This window comes from Carcharodon carcharias, chromosome 1, assembly GCF_017639515.1.
Source record: "Carcharodon carcharias isolate sCarCar2 chromosome 1, sCarCar2.pri, whole genome shotgun sequence".
NCBI lineage: Eukaryota > Metazoa > Chordata > Chondrichthyes > Lamniformes > Lamnidae > Carcharodon > Carcharodon carcharias.
The window spans coordinates 152360695-152379486 of record NC_054467.1 but is presented as its reverse complement, the minus strand read 5'-3'; the positions used below and the strand labels follow the sequence as shown (position 1 = coordinate 152379486).

General features: G+C 39.3%; 1 protein-coding gene across 1 annotated transcript in view; it reads left to right on the top strand.

The window, feature by feature from the left end:
* The window catches only part of LOC121284874 (cysteine-rich hydrophobic domain-containing protein 2), an 87132-nt gene that overhangs the window by 42027 nt on the left and 26313 nt on the right, over positions 1-18792 (top strand). The window contains exons 2-3 of the mRNA XM_041200721.1: positions 550-604; positions 14038-14193. Coding sequence (XP_041056655.1) covers positions 550-604; positions 14038-14193 — 211 coding nt within the window. The remainder of the gene's footprint in view (positions 1-549; positions 605-14037; positions 14194-18792) is intronic.

Below are 18792 nucleotides of genomic sequence, written 5' to 3'. Positions count from 1 at the left end.
GAAAAGGACTGGGGATTGGGACTTGTTGAATTGTCGCAGAGAACCGGCAGGGACTCAACAGGTCAAATGCCTGGCTTCTGTACTGTGACTATTCTATGATTCTACGAATGCACTCTTGCCTTTCACTTAAATGTCTATTTTAATTTGGGACAGCCCGGATCCACTTCTTATTGGGGCAGCTTCTAAATCATTATGCCTGTATTTCAACGTTATTTGGGTAGTGCCACTCATGGACTGCAAGACAAAAGTAGAAGAGGTGCACTGATTTAGTAGTGCAGCCTCTTCCGAGTTGGGTGAGCCTTTGCTGTGCTGTATGAGGAATTCTTGATGCTGACATAACAAAATGTTGACATTCTTTAGTGACTAATATTAAAAGAGAAAATTTTCCATCCCCAAAAATTATTCTGGTGTGTTTCTTCATTTCATTATTCTGAATGTTTTACGCGTGAAGTATTTTATTGTTAATCCATTATTCTACAAAGTCAAATTTATTTCTTGAAATAGTGTTTCAGAGTTGTGTAGATTCTTTGCTTTGTTCTGTAATTTCAGGTTTGGTTTGAGCAACAAATTTGAATCAGAATTCCCTTCATCGTTAACAGGAAAGGTAAATCATTAATTTTTCCTATTGAGTCAAGTTTCTTGGTGAAAAACTGAACAATTTTTTCAAAGCTAGAATTATTTAAAGTATATTAAATGTAAGCAGTGCTAACTTGTTTTTGGAAGCAAAAGCCTGTTCAAAAATGTGTGCCATTTAGTGTAGTACTTAGGAGTGGAGTGTAGGCCATTCACACTTCAAGCCTGCTCTGTCATTCAATAAGATCATGACTGATCTGATTGTGGTCTCAACTCCAATTTCCTGTCTGCCCCGTCATAACCCTTGACTTCCTTGTCTATCAAAAATCTATCCTATCAAAAATCTATCCAACTCAGCCTCGAATAGATTCAATGACCCAACCTCCAATGCTTTCTGGGGAAGAGAATTTCACAGACTTCTGGGAGAGAGAACTTTTCCTCATCTCTGTCTTAAAAGTGAGACCTCTTATTTTTAATCAGAGTCCCCTTGTTCTAGCCTCCCCTACAAGAGGAAACATCATCCCAATATCCACTCTGTCAAGCCCCCTCACGATCTTACATGTTTCAATAAGATCGTTCTTCTAAACTCCAAAGGGCATAGGTCCAACTTGTTCAACCTTTCTTCATAAGATACGCGCTTTATCCCAGGAATGAGGTAAGTGAACCTTCTCTGAAGTGCTTCTAACACAATTATATCCTTTTTTAAATAAGGGGACCAAAATTGTAAACTGTACTCCAGATGTGGTCTCACCAAGGCCCTATACAGCTGCAGTAAAGCTACCTTACTCTTATATTCCATTCCACTTGCAACAAATGCCAGCATTCCATTTACCTCCCTAATCACTTGCTGTACTTGCACACTAAGTTTTTGTGATTCATGTACCAGGACACCCAGATCCTTCCGTACCACAGAGTTCTGCAATCGCTCCAATTTAAATAATATACTACTTTCTACCCTGCCTGCCAAAGTGGACAAGTTCACATTTTCCCACATTATACTCCATCTGCCAATTTTTTACATAGTCATCTAACCTATCTATATCCTGTGTAAACTCTTCACCTCCTCTTGACAACTTACGTTCCTTCTGACCTTGGTATCATTCGGTAAATTTGGCCACCATACATTTGGTTTCCTCATCCAAGTCATTGATATAGATTGTAAATAGTTGAGGTCCCATCACTGATCCCTGTAGCACCCCACCAGTTACAGCTTGCCAACCCAAAAATTACTGATGTATCCCTGCTCCCTGTTAGCTTACCAATCCTCTGTCCATGTTAATATGTTACTCCCTACGTTATGACCTCTTATTTTGTACAGTTTACATTTTTAAAAAAGGGTGTTTTGATATATTTAGATTGATTAAATTTAGCTGCATGCAGCCTAATTACCTAATCCTAAATTAACTCTTAAGTGGTTTTAGTTCAACAGAGATATGACCATCAAGCAAAGACTCAGACACTGAATTAGCAAATAATACCAAAGTTTGTTGAATAAAGGATAAAATAAAACAATACAGTAATCAATTACCTAAATGAGCAAAATAACAAAAAGATATATTTATCAATAATATGCTATAGACTTCATCACTTCAAATAGACAGCCAGTCTAGAAGAAGCGGAAAATGACTTCAATCCTTCTCACTGACAGGAATTCTGCCTCTGATTCGGAAGGAAACGGCACTATACAGGGTCCACACCAACAGGCTTTCTGCCTCTGTCCCTGGGCCCAGAGCTATACTACCCATTCTCTACCCAGGAATTCTACTGCCCCTGAGAAAACATAATACAGAGTCCCTTCAATTGGTGTACACAAATAAAATGGTTCCAGATACCTTCCTTTATGCCTAATTCTGGTATTGCCCCACCTTGATCTAAAGTTGTTGTTAACAACCAATTTGTCGATAATGTTGTACAGGTTAATTTAATTGGATCTGTCCATCTGTGCATATTACCTTAAACATGATGACAATGGAGCACTTAAATATGTGTTCCTTATCTCAATACTGGACAAGTGCCTTATTCATTAGGCCCAGCACTAGATGAGTCAAGGATAGTTTGTTTTGATAGGGACCTTGCCAGAATAATGCAGTTGTTTCCCACAGACACTCACAGCATGTTTAAAATACAGATAGGAATGTTGGTAGAAAAACAAAAATAAATAGAAGCCAACCCTTACTTAAGAAACTGATTAATTACTTATTTTTCAATTACAGAATAATTGAGGTATTTCTTCTAATACAATCATCTGTTACTAGTTGGTTGCTACTTTAAATATTAGTGGTTAGTGTGCTAACATGTTACATTGTTTGTCAGCAGGTTCAAATCACAAAAAGGCTTATTTTAGATAAAATATTAGTACAAAATGACGGCTTGACTTTGTTAGCCTGTTGCAGAATACAGCCTCTAAAGATGGTCAAGCAGGCAACCTAAATCCTAATAAAAATCTGAAATCTAGGCCAGGTTACAGGAGCAATCTTTGATGTGGCACCTTATCAAATGCCTTTTGGAAATCTAAATACATCACATTACAGATTCCCCTTTTATCCGCGTTGCTTGTACCTCCTCAAAGAACTCTAATTAATTAGTGAGACATGATTTCCCTTTCACAAAAGCATCTTGACTTTGCCTGGTCCTATTGTGATTTTCTAAGTATCCTGCTATAACCTCCTTAATGGGTTCTAGCAATTTCCCCGTGACAGATGTTAGGTCTCTAGTTTCCTCCCTCCTTTCTTGAATAGAGGAATTACATTTCTATTTTCCAATTTGTTGGGACCTTCTATCCTAATCCTTCTAGAATCGAAGGATTTTGGAAGATTATAACCAATGCCTCTCCTATCCTTACAGCCATTGTTTTTAAGACTCTAGGATGCAGGCCATCGGTCCTGGGGACTTGTCAGCCTTTAGGTCTAATTTTCCCAGCACATTTTCCCTGGTGAAGCAGGCTATGTTAATTCACCCCTTTTACCCTCTGAAAGCACACCAATAGTAAAAGAATGGTAAAAGGAGGGAGTAGGGCTGATTAGGGACCAAAAAGGGGGAAGAGGCATGGCTGAAGTATTAAATGAATACTTTGCATCGGCCTTTACCTACAAGGCAGATGCTGCCCTGGCCATGGTGACAGAGGAGGAAACTCAGTCACGAGAAGGGTTTAAAATTGATAAGAAGGAGATATTGGATTATCTGTCAGTTCTTAAAGTTGATAAGGCACCGGGACTGGATGAGATGCGTTGAAGAATATTGAAGGAAGTGAGAGTGGAAATTGCAAAGGCACTGGCAATAATCTTTCAATGTTCCCTGGATTCGAGGGAGGTGTTTGAGGACTAAAGAATTGCAAACATGATGCCCTTCTTCAAAAAAGATTGTAAAGATCTGTCCTGCAATTACAGATCAGTCCTGCAAGCAGAATTTAGTGAGCTAGGAAACAGTTTAAAAAACAGGACTTCAAAGGTAGTAATCTCTGGATTTCTTCCAATGCCATGCGCTAGTGAGTATAGAAATAGGTTAATCCAGATGAATGTGTGTCTGAAGAGATTGTGCAGGAGGGAGGGCTTTAGATTTCTGGGAGATTGGGACCGTTTCTGGGGGCGGTGGCACCTGTACAAGGCGGACGGGTTGCACCTGAATCGGAATGGGACCAACATCCTTGCAAGGACGTTTGCTTGTGCTTATGGGGAAGGTTTAAACTAACTTGGCAGGGAGATGGGATCCTGAGAGAAGGTTCAGCAGGAGGAGATGCACAGCCAAAATTAGAAGAGAGAGCAAGTGAATCTGGAAGGTATAGAAATTATATACCAGTTAAGGCACAAGGGAGTTTGGCAAGGTTAGCTGACGAATAAGGCACATGAGTTAAGGTCACAAATGAACACATGGAAATATGATGCCTTTGCTGTCACAGAGCCATGGTTGAGGGAGGGGCAGGATTGGCAGCTCAATATTCCTGGATATAGGGTCTTCAGATGAGACAGGGAAGGAGGTAAAAGAGGAGGGAGTATCGCAATATTGATCAAGGAATCAATTACAGCAGTAAGGAGGGATGACATCTTAGAAGGCTCCTCAATTAAGCCACATGGGTAGAACTGAAAAACAAAAAAGGAGTAATCACATTGCTGGGAGTGTATGCTAGGCCCCCAAACACTCAGAGAGAAATAGAAAAACAGATATGTAGGCAAATTTCAGAGAAGTGTAAAAATAATAGTGTACTAATAGTGGGGGATTTCAACTTCCCCAACATTAACTGGGTTAGTCATAGTGTGATAGGTTTAGAGGGAGTGGAATTCTTAAAATGCATCCAGGAGAGCTTTTTAAGCCAGTACGTAGAAGGTCCTTCAAGAGAGGGGGAGTTCCTGGACTTAACTTTAGGGAATGAAGCTGGGCAAGTGGTAGAGATATCAGTGGGGGAGCATTTTGCAGATAGTGAGGTCCCACACAATTATTCGGGTTGGAATTACTAGTCACATGGAAAAATGTGGATTGATTCGGAAGAGTCAGCATGGATTTGTTAAAGGAAAATCATATCTAACTAACTTGCCGGAGTTTTTTGAAGAGGTAACAGAGATGATTGATGAGCGCAAGGCCGTTAATGTAGTGAATATAGACTTCCAAAAGGCGTTTGAGGAAAGTTACAGGTCATAGAATAAAAGGGACAGTAGCAATGTGGATACGAAATTGACTGAGGGATGGGAAAACAGAGTAATGGTTAATGGGTATTTTTCGGGCTGGAAGAAAGTTTGTACTGGAGTTCCCCAGGGGTCGGTTTTGGCACCCTTGCTTTTCCTCATATATATGTATATATAAATGATCTAGATCTTGGCGTACAGGGGACAATTTCACACACTGCAGATTACACAAAACTTGGGAGAATTGTAAACCGTGAGGAGGACAGTGTAGAACTTCAAAAGGACACTGACACCTTGATGGAGTGGGCAGATAGGTGGCAGATGAAGTTCAATGCGAAGTGTGAGATGATACACTTTGGTACAAAGAACATGGAGAGACAGTACAAAATAAAGGATACTATTCTAAAGGGTGTGCAGAAGCAGAGAGACTTGGGTGTATATGTACAAAGTCATTAAAGGTGACAGGACAGGCAGAGAGAGCTGTTTCTAAAGCATACATTATTCAAGGCTTCATTAATAGGGGCATAGAGTACAACAGCAGGGAGGTTATGATGAACATATATAAGACACTGGTTAGACCTCAGCTGGAGTATTGTGTACAGTTTTGTGTGTCATGCTATAGGATGTGAACTTATTGGAGAGAATGCAGAAGAGGTTTATGAGAATGGTTCCAGGGATCAGACACTTTAGTTATGAGGAAAGATTGGAGAAGTTGGGACTGTTTTCCGTGGAGAGAAGGCAGCTAAGAGGAGACTTGTTAGAAGTTTTTAAAATCATGAGGGATCTGGACAGAGTAGATAGGAAGAAACTGCTCCTGCTCATAAATGGATCAAGAACCAGAGGGCACAGTTTTAAAGTGTTTTGCAAAAGAAGCAAATGCGAGCCTGAGAAAAAACTTTTTCACACAGTGAGTAGTTAGGGTTTGGAATGCACTGCCTGCAAGTGTGGTGGAGGCAGGTTCAATTGAGGCATTCAGGAGGGCATTGGATGATTATTTAAATAGAAACAATGTGCAGGGTTACGTGGAAAAGGCAGAAGATTGGCAGTAAGCTAAAATGCTCAGATCTGGTGCAGACACAATGGGGCCTCCTCCTACACTAACAATTCTGTGATTCTTGATTTTCAAAGGTCATTGGGAAGTTTTGAGTCTTTTACAGTGAAGACAGACACTAAATAACAGTTCAATGCTTTTCATAATTTCCTTGTTTTCCATTATTAATTCCCCAGACTATCTCTCTTGAGGACCAACATTCACTTTAGCTACTCTTTTCCTTTTTAAGCACTTATAGAAACTCTTACTATCTGTTCTATATTTCTAGCTAGCTTCCTCTCATACCCAAACCTCTGACTTACCACTAACCTTCACAGAACAGTACAGTGTTTCTTTCAAATTGAAACAATCCTTAACTTCCTTATTTAGCCATGGATGATGCATCCTTCTCAGAGTCCGTCTTTCTCACTGGGATAATTTTTTGCTGTGAGTTATTAAATATCTCCTTAAAAGTCAGCCACTGCATCTCTACTGTCCTACCTTTTAATCTAGCTTCTCAGTTCACTTTGGCCCACTCTTCCCTTTTATCTTTATAATTACCTTTATTTAGGTTTAGAACACTAGACTTTGACCCACATTTCTCACCTTAAAACTGAATGTGAAATCGCATCATGTTATGATCACTGTTGCCTGGAGGCTCCTTTGCTATGAAATGATTAATTAACCCTTTCTGAATGCACATTACCAGATTCAGGATAGCCTGCTCTCTAGTTGGCTTCAGCATGTTTGCTCTGAGAAATTGTCCCAAATACACTCTATGAACTCATTTGCCTGGCTACCTTCACCCAGTCTATTTGGTGATTAAAGTCACCCATGATTACCTTTCGTACATGCCCAATTTATTTCTTCCTGTATACTCTTGTCCTATAGTGTGACTACTGTTACAGGGCTTATAAATTACTCCCACAAGTGACCTCCTACCTTTTGTCTTTCTTAACTCTACTCAAACTTATTCTATACCTTGCTCTTTCAAGCTAAAGTCACCCCCTTAACTACAGTACTGATGCCATCCTGAATTAACAGAGGTACCCCATTCTCCTTTTCCTAGCTCCCTGTCATTCCGAAATATCAAAATGTGACTTTAACATTAGTTGGTGGCTTTAACATCATTTAGTCAAACAACATTAGGCAGCTTATACCAGTGCAAGGATCATAACCCCCCCAGGTAAGCAGGATAAAAATATGTATGAACTTTGCCATTTTTATGGCCTTTGATAATCACATTTTATATATGCTGTAATGATTGATCTGTGACTATCACAATTTGTACTTCAGCATTTGAAACATTTATTCGTCCAATGTGTCCAAACTGAAGGATCTAAACTCTGGTGTGGTAGTCGTGGATGATCAGTTTTCTGTCTGTTCCTGGACACTGAACACCTGTTAATACATTTTAATACTTAGCAAGTAGACATACAAATCTTGGGGAAAAAAAATTAAGAACATACAACAATTCCACAACCGTGCTTAGATTGTTGATACATAATTGGCCAATGTCTAGAAAAATGCTAAAAAAATTTAAACTTTTTTTTATCCATTATCTTTTTGCTTTTTTCAGTAACTTTAAAAAATATTGTTATATCCATCCTAATTTAAGCTTTATGTATTAGTTATACGTTGTATAGTGTTATAGGTGCTACTGAGTTTAGCAGTTATGTCTAAGGAGAAGAGCGAGTAAAAACATTGGGCTTTATTTGAATGCATGAAGGATTTGCAGCAAGGTAGATGAATTAATTGCACAAATTCATCAAATGGCTATTATGCCATTACAGAGATGTAGTTGCAAGGTGACCAAGCTTGGGAACTAAATATTCCAGGTGTAGGTATGTGATGTTTTGAAAAGACAGCTAAAATGGGGGTGTTGCCCTGATAATAAAAGATAACATAAGGACTATAGTGAGAAAGGATCTTGGCTTGTAAGAGCAGGAAGTAGAATTCGTATAGGTGGAGATGAGAAATAAGAAGGGTCAGAAACACTGGTAAGAATAGTTTATAGGCCCTCCCCCAACAGCAGCTTTACTGCTGGACAGAATATTTAATCAAGAAATAAAAGAAGCTTGTAAATAAGGCAACACAATAATCATGGAGATTTTAATCTTCTTATAGATTGGACAAATCAACTTTACAAAAGTAATTTGGAGGATGCATTTGAGATAGTGTGAAACTAAAGTATTGAACTTAAAGCTAGTTATATAAATATGAGCGGAAAGTTGGCTAAGATGGATTGAGTCATTGGATTAAAAGGTATGGTGATCGTTGAGCCATGGTGAACATTTAAATTAATATTTTGTAATTCTCAACTAATCAAAATTCCATTGAGAAATAAAAATTCCAGCAGCAAAGTGATCCATTCATAGTTAACTAGTAAGACAGAGTTAATGTTTTGAGTCCATATGACTTTTCTTCAGGGCCATACAGGCTTGAGTCATACGGACTTAAAGCACTAACTCTGTCTTTCTCTCCACAGATACTGTTAGACCTGCTGAGTTTTCCCAGCAGTTTCTGTTTTTCTTTCAGATTTCCAGTATCTGCAGTATTTTTCTTTTAGGTTAAGGATAGTATTAGATTAAAAGAAGAAATTTATAACATTACCAAGAAGAAATTTAAGCCTGAGGATTGAGAGAGTTCCAGATACCAACAAAGGATGACCAAAAATGTTAAATGGAGAAAATAGAAATATAAAAATGGATTGTAAGAACTTCAGCAAATATGTAAAAAGAGAGTAACAAAAGTAAACATATGTCCATAGAGGTTGAGACAGGAGAAATTATAATGGGAAATAAGGAAATTGTAGTGACAATAAATATGTTGTATTATTTCCCAAATTTGTGCCCATCCTTCCCCAAGCTCCATGTTTGAATCCCTCCAATCAAGTTTCCACCCCAGCTTCAGTACCAGAACTTATCTAAGTCATAAATGGCAACCTATGCAGCTGTGACGAAGGTAAACTAACCTTCTTTGTTGTTCTTAACCTAGACTGCAGCCTTTGACAAGGTTGCCCTGCTTAACCTCTCTAAACCATCTTCCAGCTAGATGGGACTGCACTCATCTAATTCCATTCTTAACTACCCTATCATAGCCAGAGAATCAACTGAAATGACTTGGATTCCCGCTCCAATGGTATTACCTTTGGTGTCCCCCAAGGATCTATTCTTGGCCTCTTCCTATTTCTCATTTACATACTGCCCCTTGACAATATCATTTGAAAATACAGCACCAGTTTTCACATTAATCCAAAAGCAAAATACTGAAGATGCTGTAACTCTGAACTATAGACAGAAATGCTGGAAATACTCTGCACGTCTGGCAGCATCTGTGAGAGAGAAACCTACTGAGTATTTCAGGTATGTTCTGTTTTTTGTACCATTTTTAACACATAATCTAGTGACACCCAGCTCTGCCACACCACCACCTCTCTCGACTTGTCTACTGTTTCAAAATTGTCAAGCTGCTTGTCTGATATCCAGTAAATGATGTTACAAATATGAGCTTTATGACTGTTATATTTTGGGAATGTGTTTTTAATTCAGGTTAAAATGAAGGGGGTCATGTGACTTGTTCTGAAGCCTACCTAACAACAGGTCTTGGTGACATGCATGTTAAAAGATTAGTGGGAGACCTGGGTTGTTTGCTGCAAAGAAGTTCACAGTTGGAGACAATGGCAGCAGCATCTATAGTTACTGCTAGTCCCTAAAGTCTCAAGAAAGTATCAAGAATGTTGTGCTGTAAACAGTTATGCTTTAAACTGTCCAATTACTTCCAAAATAAGAGAGTTAGAGTCTCAAGGATAGATAATCGGCATTTCTACTTGGATATCGGGCTCATCTGATTCATGTTGCTATGGATTTGTGCATTGAGTGGGGAACAGCTTCAAACATATCCCTGAAACCCTCAGACATTGTTAGTCTGTCAGGATCTGGGAGAGAGAAAAAGCAGCTAGAGGCAAAAAGTGTCTTTGGTTCACCATCCAGAAATGCAGATGAGAGCTCAAGCTTGGACTGAAAAGACAAACAAATCTACGAATTAGGAGCAGGAGTAGGCCATTTGGCCCTTCAAGCCCGCACTGCCATTTGATAAGATCATGGCTGATCTGATTTTGGCCTCGCTCCACATTCCTAGCTACCCCCTGCACCCTTTGACACCCTTGTTAGTCAAGAGTCTGTCTATGTTAAAAATATTCAATAACCCTGCCTCCACTGCTCCCTGAGGAAGAGAATTCCACAGGCTCATGATCCTCTGAGAGAAAAAAATTCTCCTCATTTCTGTCTTAAATAGGCGACTTATTTTTAAACTATGCCCCCTTGTTCTAGCCTCTCCCACAAGGGGAAATATCCTTTCAGCAAATACCTTGTCTAGTCCCCTCAGGATCTTGTAGGTTTCAAAAAGATCACACTTTATTCTTCTAAACTCCAGTGGATATAGGCCCAACCTGTCTAACCATTTCTCAGAAGAAAACCGCTACCCCCTTACCCCACAAATCCCAGGTACCAGTCAAGTGAACCTTCTTCTAATGCAATTATGTTCTTCCTTAAATAAGGAGACCAAAACTATGCACAGTACTGCACTCTAAATGTGATCTCAGCAATGCCCTGTACAACTGTAGCAAAACTTGCCTACTCTTATATTCCATTCCCCTTGCAATATACACCAACATCCCATTTATCTTCTTAATTCCTAGCTATACCTGCTACTAGCTTTTTGTGATTCATCCAGATCCCTCTGTACCACAGAGTTCTGCAATCTCTCTCTATTTAAGTAATATGCTGCTTTTCTATTCTTCCTACTGAAGTGGACAATTTCACATTTTCTCATTTTATAGTCCACCTGCCAAATTTTTGCCCACCGCTTCACCTATCTATGTTCCTTTACAGATTCCTTCTGTCCTGTTCACAACTTACTGTCCTACCTATCATTTTGTTATCAGTAAATTTAACAACCATACATTCAGTCCTTTCATCCAAATCATTGATATAGATTGTAATTAATTGCAGCTCCAGCACTGATTTCTGTGACACTCCACTTGTTACATCGTGCCAACCCGAAAACCATTTATGCCTACTGTCTGTTTCCTGTCAGCTAACCAATGCTGTATCCATGATAATATGTTACCCCTTACACCATTAGCTTTTATTTTGCTTAGTAAACTTTGATGTGGCTACTTGCCAAATGCTTTCTGGAACTCCAATTACACAACATCTACAGGTTCCCTTTTATCCATGTTGCTTGTTACTTTGTCAAAGAGCTCCAATAAATTAGTCAAACAAGATTTTTCTTTCACAAAGCCATGTTGACTCTACCTGATTGCATTGAGATTTTCTAAGTGCCCCCCTGTAACATCCTTTCTTATAGATTCCAGCATTTCCCCTATGACAATGTCACCTGTAGTTCCTGCTTTATATCTCCCTCCTTTCTTGAATAGGGGAGTTATATTCACTATTTTCCAGTCTGATGGGACCTTTCCAGAATCTAGGAAATTTTGGAAAATTAAAACCAATGCATCTAGTATTTCAGCAGCCACTTCTCTTAAGATCTAGGATGAAGTCCATCAGGACCTGGGGACTTGTCATCTTTTAGCTCTAATAGACCAAATTTGTGAGGATTTAAAATGCAGTTGGAAGAGTCGGCTAACTTAAGCTACAGGGAGAACCACCAGGGAAAACCCTCATCGTGAAAAACAGTTCTGGAGTTAGAAGTTACCAGGCTGGGAAAGGAAAAGAATGGAAGTAATTCCTTGTCAGCTAACAATCACTTTAGATTGGATATGGGAGAATTGAATGTCTGCCCTGTGGGATGCTGTAATTGTGAAGTGGGATTTCTGGTTCTGTTAAAAGTATGGGGAAAAATTATTTTTGGCAGGTTAAAGTATGAGTTGCCTATACAAATAGTGCTTATTTAATGTCCCTTCTAGTTTGCTTGTCCCGGTAAAAGTCTTAAAATGTGAAGTCTTGTCATGACATCCTTTCAGCTATTAACTGGGGGCTCAAATTTATTTTTAAAAGTTATTGGTCTCTATAGTATTTGTAACAATGAGCAGAAATTTCCTCCAGCTAAAATTGAGAAGCCTAAAGCAATTGTCTCCAGCCCCTGCCACAAACTTTATTTAACCACCGACTCCATCCCTCTTCCTGACAGCTATGTGGAGCTGAACTAGATTGTTTGCAACTTTGATGTCATATTTGAACCTCAAAACAACCCCCTGAGATGAGCTTTCGACCACATATCTGCACCATCACAAAGGCTTCTTATTTCTACCTCATGAGCATTGCCCAACTCCACTCCTGTCACAGCCCATATGCTGCTGAAATCCTCATCCATGCGTTTGTTAACTCCAGACTTAACGTTCTAACGCACTGCTGGGCAACCTCTCACATTCTGCCCACCATAAACTTGAGGTCCTCCAAAACTCTACTGTCATTTTCCTCACTCACATTAAGTTTCATTCATCTATCAACCCTGTGCTCACTGATCTACATTGGTTTCTGTTTAAACGATGCTTCAGTTTTTAAAATTCCCATCCTTTTCAAATCCCTTCATAGCCTCACCTCTCCCTATCTCTGTAATCTCCTCCAGCTTTACATCCCTCTGAGATAATCTGCACTCCCCCAATTCTGGCCTCTTGAGCAGTCCTAATTTTAATAGCTCCATCATTGATGGCAATTCCTTGGCCCTAATCTCTAGAATTCATTCCCTAAACCTCTTCACCTCTCTATCTTGCTTTCCTCCTTTAAAGTGCTCTGTAAAACCTATCTGTTTGACCAAGCCTTTGATCATCTACCATAATTTCCTTATGTAGCTTGGTGTCACATATTTTCGGATAACACTCATGAAGTGTCTTGGAATGTTTTACCAAGTTAACAATGCTATATAAATTTAAGTTGCTGCTGTTTCCCTGCAATCCACCAAAAAATTTGCACTTCTTTAACTCTGCCATCTTGTGCATCTACCCCAGCATTGGTGGCTATGTCTTCAGCTACATATCTACAGCACATGCTCTGGAATCCTGTTCTTAAATTTCTCCTCTCCATGCCCCACTGTCCTCCTTTTTGAAAATATTCTTTAAAAACTACTTCTTTGACCTAATTTTTGTCCCCAACACCTCTTCCCACCCCCCACCCACCACCTAATATCTCCTCCTAGGCTTGGCAGCTATTTTTGTCTGGTTACACTTCTATGAAGTGCCTTGAATTTTTTTTTTTCTGCACAGAAGGTGATATATAAACACAGGTTTTTGTAGTAACAGGGTTAATAGTTGGTTAGAATAAACTAATTCTCTAAGCTGCCGGCAATAGTAAATGTTGGAGTGAGTCAAAAATGCTGCGTTAACTTATTTAATTAGTTAACGTTTCGAGTCTGAATGACCCTTCAACAGGACTAAGGGTCATTTGAAGGGTCATTCGGACTTGAAACGTTAACTGTGCTCCTCTCCACAGATGCTGCCAGACTTGCTGAGTTTTTCCAGGTATTTTTGTTTTTGTTTTGGATTTCCAGCATCTGCAGTTTTTTGCTTTTATTTAATCAGTGTTTTACTTTAGGTGTTAGAGTTTAGGATTCATTTTACAGTAATAAAGGTACTTCTGCCATTTGAGTAATCACATTACTCTAACTATTTCAGCATTGCAGAATGTAAGCTGAAAGCTTGCAAAACTACCTAACTCAGGAAGATGATCATTTCGCTGAACTTGCTAGGTGCCAAAGGGTTGAAAACTAACATATATAATGCAATAATTGCTACCATTTGCAGCACTTGGAAAACTTTTGAATCAGTCCATTATGTTTTCAACTGTTTTGCTTTAATAGGTTGCACCAGAGGAATTCAAGGCCAGCATTAGCCGGGTTAACAGCTGTTTAAAGAAGAATCTTCCTGTCAATGTGCGATGGTTGCTCTGTGGCTGCTTGTGTTGTTGCTGTACTTTGGGCTGCAGCATGTGGCCGGTAATCTGTCTCAGTAAAAGAGTAAGTTTTTCGAAGCCTTTAAAATGTCTTCAACCCACATGGTAAATGTTGAATTTTATGCTGCAGTCGTGCTGAAGAATGTTAACTATTGAATGGAACTGATGCTCACGAGTCAGCATCAAGTGCTCCCAGGCAAGGGATAGCATGATAAAATGCAGAGAAACGCTCCCTGTACTCTATTCCAAAAATATGCCTCAATCCCAAACTTAAAGAACACTTCCACTTCCATCATTGCGATTTTTTTCATAGTTAATTATCCTGTATGAAATTGTCAATCTCTGCTATTTATTGCCAATATGAGCATAGTTGTGTGGCCCATGCCCACCTGGTTTGAGGCTATCTAAATTAATTTCTCACACAACTCTTACAGAAAGCAGAAAGAGGCTTTTATGCCACTAGCCTGGACTGATTTCAAATTGGGATTAGTGTTTTTGGAAGACAAAATTATTTGTAACTGTATTTTGGTAATCATGAAGATCTTGTTCTCATCCTGTTCCAAACCAGGATTAGTTTTTCAAAATACTTTTGTTCTTGAAGTGTAATTGAACACTTATATATTAACAGTTGGGTGGTCTTGTGGTGCAGTGGGTAGTGTCCCTGCCTCTGAACCAGAAGCTCCAGGTTTGAGTCCCAACCTTGGACTTGATGACCATGGAAGGTACATTTGTAACATGGCCAAACATGATGATTATCAACCTGTAAATCCTTCCATTATGGCTATGGCAGGCAGTAAGACCAGGAGAGTTTCTTGGTCAGTCATCTGCAGAAGGCAGCAGCAAACCTTGCCGTACTGCAGTACCTTGCCAAGCATAACCATGGACCAACACAGAAGTCCATGGTTACCAACGCCCTTTCTGGGCATGGTACCTGCAGAGCGAGAAAGAGATATCAACACTCAGAATTGAGTTCCATTTACTGTATAAATCAGTTTTCAATCACGGAATTAAGATCTGATCAATTTTGGAAATGATTGGCTTTCGGTGAAATCTGTTGAATATAACCAGGGATGACCTCTAGAATTTAAATGAGAGGTTGAAATTGATTTATGAGGATATTCTGTTAAATTTATGTATATCATTTTCAGTTTTAGAGCTTTGAAGCAAAGGGTATATGGATTTCTTAAAACAGAAAAACTTTATCCAAGTACCCTTTAAACTAATGTTAGTGTTCATCGTGTCACAACTCTCTGGGGATAGTGTGCTGCAATATCAAGCCCCACTGCTCCCTGAGCCGCAACAAATGTGAAAAGATTAATCAAACCGCCAGATTGCCCCAATTCTACCTAACTGTTTAATTTAGGTTAACAGAAAAGGTTTGTAATCTTAATAAGTAAATAACTGTTTATTGAACAAATTGTCTTTAACCAATGGCAAAAGATAGAAATAGGAACTGCTAACTTCTAACACTATAACTCAATCTCTACCCCCTTCTTAAATCCCTGTACATACAAGACACACAATGGATGGATTTTAAGGGTGGGATAAAACAGTTCAATGGCACCAATCCAGAGTAAAGGATTCGATGGGTTGATTTTGATCAATGTCTTCCAAATTCTTTTCAGTTCTTGTTGATGACACGAGGTGCTCTTTCAGTAATTAGTTCACTGGTTGAGAATTTGCTTTTCAATGTCTCTAACAGTGGTTTTCCCCTTTTCCTTATTACAGGGGTTTCCTCAGAAAGAGAGAGTGGTTATAGAGATATGAGGAGAAAAAAACACAGCTAGCTATTACTGTATGATTACTGCAATCTTACACACACAGGAGAAAGAGGTTTTAGGTCTTGTTCCTTTCAGGCTAGGAGCTATTCAGCTGCACTGTCCTCACACAAAACCTGGCCACTTGGTCAGGATCCAATTAAAATGCTGTTGTCAGGCAGCACCCTTGGCCCAGGACTCCTTTCCAGTACCATCCAGTTTTTCATGGCAAACTCTGTTCCAGGAGTGCAACATTGTATATATTTCTCATACTGTTCCAGTGAACATGTCTTTTAACCTGCAGCCATTGTAATTCTAATCCACAGTCCAACTGAAAAAAAAATGTTCTACACAACAATCCAACAGAAATAAAAAGATATGCTCCTTGGAATCACCACGAAAGCAATTAAAAGAAGTTTTATATGCAATGTTTTGTTATGAAATGTACATTGATTGTAGTTTGAAACTCTGCAGTAATATACATATACAGAATCCTTGTGGTGCACAAAAACATTAGTTTGCATAAATAGTGGCTCCAGTGCTTTGATTTTTACTTTTGAGCAACAGTTTAGTGACAGTGCAACACAAAATTGCTGTCCTACACCTCAGCAACTGAATATCTTAAGATTCATGGCCTGCAATTGTATAGTTAATTCAAATTATAAAACATCTTGAATGTTGTCAGTTTTTTTTAAAACTGGTGTCAATTAAATATATAAGATTAGCCAGTATTCAAAAATTATGATAAATTTTAAGTGTAAAAATTACTTTTAAAGAAAGTTGGTTCTTAAATTTCTTTCAAGTGTTTAATTGGTATATTTGACTAAGCTAGTGATTTGGGGATAAATCTTTGGGAAATCTCTGGCCCAATCTTGATGGATGGGTTTTGTAGATGAGAGGTGCAGCGTGGGGGTGTCTGATCTCTGATATTTGGGGGGAACGTTCTAATTCAGTTCCAGGAGAGTGGGAGCAGGTCTTTGTACGGGGGAGGGGTTGTGTTTTTATCCAAGGTCAGAAAATAAGCTTAGGGGCTGCAGGGTGATGCACATACCTTCTCCTTAAAGCTGTCTTCGACTCCCCACAGCTGCTGGGTTCTCCGGGAAACCCAAGTGGCCAGGATTAAATCTGGAAACCAGGTTTAAATATTTAAATAACCAACCCACTCCCTGGGAGCAGGTTGGCTGCTGCTTTTTTTCCTGCCTCCATTAAGCCTGGAAGTGGGCAGGTTGGGATTGGGTTTGAAATTTTTAATGCCAGAACGACTGACCTGATTTTGGGGATTAAAACTCACCTCTGTTTATTAGTTAAAATAAACTTGTTTGTTCCCAGAAATGATCTTTGGACTTGATCATATGGGTGTGAGATGACGCGAAGAATATTTCTGGCAAGGTGCCCAGCAATGTTTCAGTAGTTTAAAATAGCCTGTGTGTTATGAGATTGGCATCTCAACCTCTGCTCCACTAACATGTGGAGGTGAGGACAGTAAATAAAGCTTTTGTGTAAGGACCATGTGAAAATTGGCATAAGCTCCAAACATTGCATTCATTCTTTTTTCCTAAATTCTGCAGATTGCTTTGTGAATGAATGACACTGCTACATAACCAACATACTTTACATTTAAAAATACTGTATAATGCTTCAATTGTGAGGATTATGCCTTCTAATGGGTTGATATTTTCTGTGACTGTCCTCCAATTCATAAGACTGTAAATATTTAGTTTGCTTGAAGGGTGGGGGAATATGATAGTGGTTGGGGGGGGTGGATTTTGAAGCTCTCCAATGGCTGGAGTCATAATTAGCACAAAGGAAGATGGTTGTGGTTGTTGGATGCATGTCAGCTCAACCCCAGGACAGCATTGCAGGAGTTCCAGAGGGCAATGTTCTAGGCCCAGCGATCTTCAGCTGCTTCATCAATGACTTTCCTTTCATTATAAGGCCTAGAAAGACATGGGTCGCAGGTGCAAGGGAACTTCACCAGCAAGTCCTCCAAAGCATTCGATAAGGTGCCACATAAAAGGTTTGACAAAGAGTATAATGTGGGAAAATGGGAGGTTGTCCACTTTGGCAAGAAGAATAGAAAAGTAAAATATTATTTAAATGTGGAAAGACTGCAGCATGCCACAGTACAGAGGAATCTGGGTGTCCTTGTATATGAATCATAAAGGAAGGCAAATAGAATGTAGTGCTTTATTGCAAGGAGGGTGGAATATAAAAGTAGGGAAATCTTGTTTCAACTGTACAGGACATTAGTAAGGCTGCACCGAGAGTACTATGTACAGTTTTGGTCTCTATTTAAGGGGTGACATACATATATTGGAAACAGTTCAGAGAAGGTTCACTAGATTGACTCTTGGATGAATGGTTTGCCTTATGAGGAAAGGTTGAGCAGATTGGGCCTAAACTCTTGGGAGTTTAGAGGAATGAGTGGTGAACTTAATGAAACATAAGATTCTGAGGGGGCTTGACAGGGTAGATGCTGAGAGGATGTTTCCTCTTGTGGGGGAATCTAGAACCAGGGGGCACCATTTAAAAATAAGGGGTCTCCCATTAAAGACGGTGATGAAGAGGAATCTCTTTTCTCAGAGGGTGGTTTGTCTTTGGAATTCTCTTTCCCAGACAGCAGTGGAGGCTGGGTCATTAAATATATTCGAGACTGATTTGGACAGAGTTTTGATTTACAAGTCTTGAGTCAAAATCCTGGAGCTCCTTATCTGACATGGACTGCAGCAGTTCAAGATGGTGGCTCACCACCACCTTCTCAAGGGCAATTAGGGATGGGACGCCCACATATCATGAACAAATTTTTTAAAAACTAAGCTGGGGTGCAGAACATGAGCCACTGCAAAATTCCTGTCTGGTTGACTGGATACTTGCAAAATATTTAATCATCAATCCCTCCAAAAATT